This window comes from Cherax quadricarinatus, chromosome 37, assembly GCF_038502225.1.
Source record: "Cherax quadricarinatus isolate ZL_2023a chromosome 37, ASM3850222v1, whole genome shotgun sequence".
Lineage (NCBI taxonomy): Eukaryota > Metazoa > Arthropoda > Malacostraca > Decapoda > Parastacidae > Cherax > Cherax quadricarinatus.
Window position 1 is genome coordinate 3730380 of NC_091328.1, and position 7308 is coordinate 3737687.

At 44.9% G+C, this 7308-nt stretch overlaps 1 protein-coding gene across 1 annotated transcript in view; it reads left to right on the forward strand.

Annotated features, from left to right (window-relative positions):
* Positions 1-5600: 5600 nt before the first annotated feature.
* LOC128703501 (barH-like 1 homeobox protein) overlaps positions 5601-7308 on the forward strand; it is a 31041-nt gene continuing 29333 nt past the window's right edge. The window contains exon 1 of the mRNA XM_070091798.1: positions 5601-6046. Coding sequence (XP_069947899.1) covers positions 5716-6046 — 331 coding nt within the window. The 5' untranslated portion in view covers positions 5601-5715. The remainder of the gene's footprint in view (positions 6047-7308) is intronic.

Genomic DNA, 7308 nt, shown 5'->3' on the forward strand with positions numbered 1-7308 from the left:
TTCTGAGTGTAAAATTTATCATTAAATACAAATTTTGCATCAACAATGCAAAGTTTAATAAGTTTAATGATAGTAGGAACTGGCAATGGTAAATCATAGTTAACGAGTTCTTCAGATAAGAAACTTAATAAATCATCAACAGGAACTTTCGTAAACAAGGAAGTAACATCAAAACTAACCATGTTAAAATCATTTAAGTCAGTCAAGGAGCTTAATTTATCAACCAAGTCTATGTTGTTTTTAACATTAAAGTTAGAAATTTTGCCAACAATAGGGCTCAAAATATCAACAAGCCATTTGGATAATTTATATGAAACTGACCCTATGGAGCTAATAATTGGTCTGACTGGATTCCCTGGTTTGTGTGTTTTTATTAGTCCATACATGTAAGGCAAAGACGGATTAGTGGAAGTATATATATATATATATATATATATATATATATATATATATATATATATATATATATATATATATATATATATATATATATATATATATATATATATATATATATATATATATATATATATATATATATTCCTGCATTTTAATATATTAATTTACAAACAGATATGATACATTATTAATATTATTATTATTATTATTATTATTATTATTATTATTATTATTATTATTATTATTATTATTATTATTATTATTATTATTATTATTATTAGCTCATCCTCCTGTCCCTGTAAACCTGTGAAGAATACATTCACCATCATCATTCAACAGCTCTCTTGACAGGAATGGTCAGGCATTACCGTTCAAATAACCCTGGAAGCTTCAACACCTGCACCCCTCCAGGCACTGTACTTCCCTCCATCAGAGTGCAGGCACTGTACTTCCCTCCATCAGAGTGCAGGCACTGTACTTCCCTCCATCAGAGTGCAGGCACTGTACTTCCCTCCATCAGAGTGCAGGCAGTGTACTTCCCTCCATCAGAGTGCAGGCACTGTACTTCCCTCCATCAGAGTGCAGGCAGTGTACTTCCCTCCATCAGAGTGCAGGCACTGTACTTCCCTCCATCAGAGTGCAGGCACTGTACTTCTCTCCATCAGAGTGCAGGCACTGTACTTCCCTCCATCAGAGTGCAGGCACTGTACTTCCCTCCATCAGAGTGCAGGCAGTGTACTTCCCTCCATCAGAGTGCAGGCACTGTACTTCCCTCCATCAGAGTGCAGGCACTGTACTTCTCTCCATCAGAGTGCAGGCAGTGTACTTCCCTCCATCGGAGTGCAGGCACTGTACTTCCCTCCATCAGAGTGCAGGCACTGTACTTCCCTCCATCAGAGTGCAGGCAGTGTACTTCTCTCCATCAGAGTGCAGGCACTGTACTTCCCTCCATCAGAGTGTAAGCACTGTACTTCCCCCATCAGAGTGCAGGCACTGTACTTCCCTCCATCAGAGTGCAGGCACTGTACTTCCCTCCATCAGAGTGCAGGCACTGTACTTCCCTCCATCAGAGTGCAGGCACTGTACTTCCCTCCATCAGAGTGCAGGCAGTGTACTTCCCTCCATCAGAGTGCAGGCACTGTACTTCCCTCCATCAGAGTGCAGGCACTGTACTTCCCTCCATCAGAGTGCAGGCAGTGTACTTCTCTCCATCAGAGTGCAGGCACTGTACTTCCCTCCATCAGAGTGTAGGCACTGTACTTCCCCCATCAGAGTGCAGGCACTGTACTTCCCTCCATCAGAGTGCAGGCAGTGTACTTCCCTCCATCAGAGTGCAGGCACTGTACTTCCCTCCATCAGAGTGCAGGCAGTGTACTTCCCTCCATCAGAGTGCAGGCACTGTACTTCCCTCCATCAGAGTGCAGGCACTGTACTTCTCTCCATCAGAGTGCAGGCACTGTACTTCCCTCCATCAGAGTGCAGGCACTGTACTTCCCTCCATCAGAGTGCAGGCACTGTACTTCCCTCCATCAGAGTGCAGGCACTGTACTTCCCTCCATCAGAGTGCAGGCACTGTACTTCTCTCCATCAGAGTGCAGGCAGTGTACTTCCCTCCATCAGAGTGCAGGCACTGTACTTCCCTCCATCAGAGTGCAGGCACTGTACTTCCCTCCATCAGAGTGCAGGCAGTGTACTTCTCTCCATCAGAGTGCAGGCACTGTACTTCCCTCCATCAGAGTGTAGGCACTGTACTTCCCCCATCAGAGTGCAGGCACTGTACTTCCCTCCATCAGAGTGCAGGCACTGTACTTCCCTCCATCAGAGTGCAGGCACTGTACTTCCCTCCATCAGAGTGCAGGCACTGTACTTCCCTCCATCAGAGTGCAGGCAGTGTACTTCCCTCCATCAGAGTGCAGGCACTGTACTTCCCTCCATCAGAGTGCAGGCACTGTACTTCCCTCCATCAGAGTGCAGGCAGTGTACTTCTCTCCATCAGAGTGCAGGCACTGTACTTCCCTCCATCAGAGTGTAGGCACTGTACTTCCCCCATCAGAGTGCAGGCACTGTACTTCCCTCCATCAGAGTGCAGGCAGTGTACTTCTCTCCATCAGAGTGCAGGCACTGTACTTCCCTCCATCAGAGTGCAGGCACTGTACTTCCCTCCATCAGAGTGCAGGCACTGTACTTCCCTCCATCAGAGTGCAGGCAGTGTACTTCTCTCCATCAGAGTGCAGGCACTGTACTTCCCTCCATCAGAGTGTAGGCACTGTACTTCCCCCATCAGAGTGCAGGCACTGTACTTCCCTCCATCAGAGTGCAAGCACTGTACTTTCCCCATCAGAGTGCAGGCACTGTACTTCCCCCATCAGAGTGCAGGCACTGTACTTCCCCCATCAGAGTGCAGGCACTGTACTTCTCCATCAGAGTGCAGGCACTGTACTTCCCTCCATCAGAGTGCAGGCACTGTACTTCCCTCCATCAGAGTGCAGGCACTCTACTTCCATCCATCAGAGTGCAGGCACTCTACTTCCCTCCATCAGAGTGCAGGCACTCTACTTCCCTCCATCAGAGTGCAGGCACTGTACTTCCCTCCAGAGTGCAGGCAGTGTACTTCCCTCCATCAGAGTGCAGGCACTCTACTTCCCTCCATCAGAGTGCAGGCACTGTACTTCCCTCCATCAGAGTGCAGGCACTGTACTTCCCTCCATCAGAGTGCAGGCACTGTACTTCCCTCCATCAGAGTGCAGGCACTGTACTTCCCTCCATCAGAGTGCAGGCACTCTACTTCCCTCCATCAGAGTGCAGGCACTCTACTTCCCTCCATCAGAGTGCAGGCACTGTACTTCCCTCCATCAGAGTGCAGGCACTGTACTTCCCTCCATCAGAGTGCAGGCACTGTACTTCCCTCCATCAGAGTGCAGGCACTCTACTTCCCTCCATCAGAGTGCAGGCACTGTACTTCCCTCCATCAGAGTGCAGGCACTCTACTTCCCTCCATCAGAGTGCAGGCACTCTACTTCCCACCCCCAGGACGCATGTCTGGCTCGCCAATTTCCCTGAATCTCGTCATAAATGATAACTTGCTTGCACTCCAACAGCACGTCAAATCCCCAAGATCACTCACCTCGATTTTTCCCGACTATCTAAATGCACTCCTTTCTTCCATATTCCCTCCTTTACTCTGATATTCATCTTCTTTTCTCTGTTAAATTTTAATTTCTTTCTATGCATTCCTTCCCAAATTCGTACACTTCTTTTCCAGTTATCTTAATTATTATTACTATTATTATTATTATTATTATTATTATTATTATTATTGTTATTGTAATAATAATAGTGATAATAATAATAATAATAATAATAATAATAATAATAATAATAATAATAATAATAATAATAATAATAATAATAATAATAATAATAATTATTATTATTATTATTATTATTATTATTATTGTTAATATAATTAATATTATTATTATTATTATTATTATTATTATTATTATTATTATTATTATTATTATTATTATTATTATTTTACGGTTATTATTATTGTCAGCATTAATAGCCTTCATAATTATTTTTCCGTTCAAAAAATTATTAAAATGCTTTTTAAATCCTTTCTTGTTGCTGTTTTTGATGCAATTGTCTTGACACTCAGGTAACCACCGGAAGTCACCTGATCTCCAGAGGACCTTCTTTGTCGAATCAGGTTTGTCTGTGTTCAGGTGTATGACGTGAGCAGTTTGAATTACCTGATTAACTCTCTAGGACTGGTTAAGTAGTTTGGTTGAATAGTTAGTGGATGATTAGTTTTGGGTGAGTGGTCGGTTAGGGTAAGTGGTTGATGGGTGAGTGGTGAGTGGTCTGGTGAGTGGTTGATGGGTGAGTGGTTTGGTGAGTGGTTGATGGGTGAGTGGTTTGGTGAGTGGTTGATGGGTGAGTGGTTTGGTAAGTGGTTTGGTGAGTGGTTGATGGGTGAGTGGTTTGGTGAGTGGTTGATGGGTGAGTGGTTTGGTGAGTGGTTGATGGGTGAGAGGTTTGGTGAGTGGTTCATGGATGAGTGATTTGGTGAGTGGATAATGGGTGAGTGGTTCCAGGGTGAGTGGTTTGGTGAGTGGATAATGGATGAGTGGTTTGGTGAGTGGTTCATGGGTGAGTGGTTTGGTGAGTGGATAATGGGTGAGTGGTTCATGGGTGAGTGGTTTGGTGAGTGGTTCATGGGTGAGTGGTTTGTTGAGTGGATAATGGGTGAGTGGTTCATGGGTGAGTGGTTTGGTGAGTGATTGATTGGTGAGTGATTTGGTGAGTAGATAATGGGTGAGTGGTTGATGGGTGAGTGGTTTGGTGAGTGGATAATGGGTGAGTAGTTTGGTGAATGGTTGATAGATGAGTGGTTGGTGGGTGAGTAGTTTGGTTGAATGGCTAGGGAGTAGATAAATTAGTTTGTTGGTTGATCAGTGTTGGGTGGATAATCTACAACTGGTTCGTTGGTTGGCAGCTGGAGGACGGTTAGCTAATCGAGAACCTCGATAGTTATATATTGGTTAGCTGGATGAAGAGGCATTGGTGGACTGACTGATGGGTTGGTTGGTTTAGCAGGTGGAGGTAGTTAGTTAGGTGGTTAATGTCACTGAAGGGAGAGTCAATAGCATCAATGGCGTGACCACTACAGGGTCTTCATAATCATCAATCACTCTTCCAAATAAATGATCCACACATGTTCACTTGGGATGTAATGATCTAATAATTTGTCACCTGGTCCATCTAAAGTTGCCTGCTACTGATATTATGTTCCTGTGTGTTTGGTCTAGACGAGGTGTATAAACGAGATGGAGAGAGAGAGAGAAGGAGAGGGAAGGAGGGGCTGTATGTACGAGAGTAGCTTCGATGATGTAGGGCCTTGTTCGTGCGGCTGATTGTTTGCGTCAGCGTGGTAAATCCAACGATAGTTAATCCCTCGTTAATGAAGTTAATGAAGGCTAAAATGACCAGCGAAGAGGCGAATGTGTTGACGGGATCGTGACATGAGATAGACTCCGCCCCTCGGCTTCCAGCGTCGCCGTGTGGTAGAAGTGCAGATCCATGGGCGGAGCTGTGGATTTGTTATGGCAAGGTATTGGGTGGGCTAGGCTGTGGGCGGCGCAGGAGGGCGGGGATGGGAGGAGCGGAGGGGCGGCCATCACAGTGGGCCAGACAGTTTGTGAGATCGAGTCTGTCAGTGGAGCTCGCGCGCAGTGTGGGTAACGTTGTGTGTTATATACGCTCTGGACTAAGCTTACTTCGCTATTTTCTCGCACGCTGCAAGTGATCAAGATGACGGTGGAAGTGTGTTCGCGGGTGGGCGTGCGGGTATCCGCTGCCCCGGGGGCTCTGAAAGATGAATCACAGCCCGGAGCCGGTCACTCACCCGCCCATGAGACTGCCGAAGCGCCCACGCCTAGGCCCAAGTTCATGATAACAGATATCCTGGCCCAACACAAGCCCCCGCCAGCCTCGACCCATAGCGAAGGCCCCGCGCAGCCAACACAGCCCATAGAAGAACCCAAAGATCTAAGCCTCACGCGCTCTCACACTGAAGACGAAGACATCGATCTAGAGGGCGACGCAAGCCATGACGAGGAGGACCCAGATGCCAACGACACAGGTGAGCCAGTGACAGGTGTTTCTCGGACAGGTGTGTCATCCTAATCAGGAAGACAGCCTCCAAACACACATTCTAAGTACAAATCACAACTGATTTCTAAATTAGCGTTGAAGAGAAAACGACGTTTTGCCCACCCTCGATCATTATCACTGGCGAGAGTAGATCGAAACATCGTCTAAATTTCAGCTCTAATTTGTGGGTTTGTTGTGAAGCATTCGAACTACGGTACTATGATTTTTATTGTGAATTTTAAGTTCGAAGTCAAATAATTCTAAGCTCCTTTTTCTGCTCAAAACATGTGTCCCGTTCGGGGGCAGCCTAGATTTTTTTTTTTTTTTTTTTGGGGGGGGGGGGGTCGGGTTTGGACCGGTTCCCAGCTGTCCCAACATCACCCCACTATCCCAACCTCTCCCTGTATCCCAGTCTCTTCCCTCTGTCTAATCTTCAGTTGCGCCCCTCTACAATTGTACAATTCTGTAATTTACTTCCGAATAAGCAAGACCGAACAATATAATTCCCACTTGCTTATCCATAAGTCTCTTCCTGTTATATCGTGTTATGTCGTGAAAAAGTAGTAGTACACAGGTACCGCATGCATTGTTTCACCTAATTTATTCAACCAGGTCCTACAATGTACCTGATTACTAAACATTGTAGTCAGCTATATTCGCTGGTAGGAATTAAACTACGTATATTTAGCTCCGGCAAAAGTACAGTGTAAGAGCGACATTTTCAGCAGGTAAGTCGAGGTTGGGCTCAACACACTACTGTCAACAATGACACTTCGCTTGTGATTTCCTCGTTGTCTCTCGTACATTGTGCTGTAGTCGCCCCACTTTTGGTCTATAAATTTCCAGTGTTAAACCTTTTGTAGCGCTGTACTAGGTAGGAAATTATCATGCATATGTTCAAGTGTAAATTACTGTCTACTGAAAATAAATTTAAAGCAAGATCAAAGTCACTAGTGACACGGTTCTTATACAAAGAAAAGATTAAAACTGAATAAATCTCCGAGGCGTAACAACTATTTTCAAGGGTTTTGAAGGAAGGTTACTATCGAATGTCATTCCTTCAAAATCCTAAAAAAATGGTTAAAGGAACAGGGAACGTGACCTTAATCAACTTCTGATATACGCTCCTAGCGGCTTCGTGTGTTTGTGTAATGACTACATTATTATTTTCACAGGGGAGCGATAAATCCGCAGGGGCCATATATGAGAAGTAATCAGGTTAGATCGCGTAACAACGCCTGCAGTAACAGA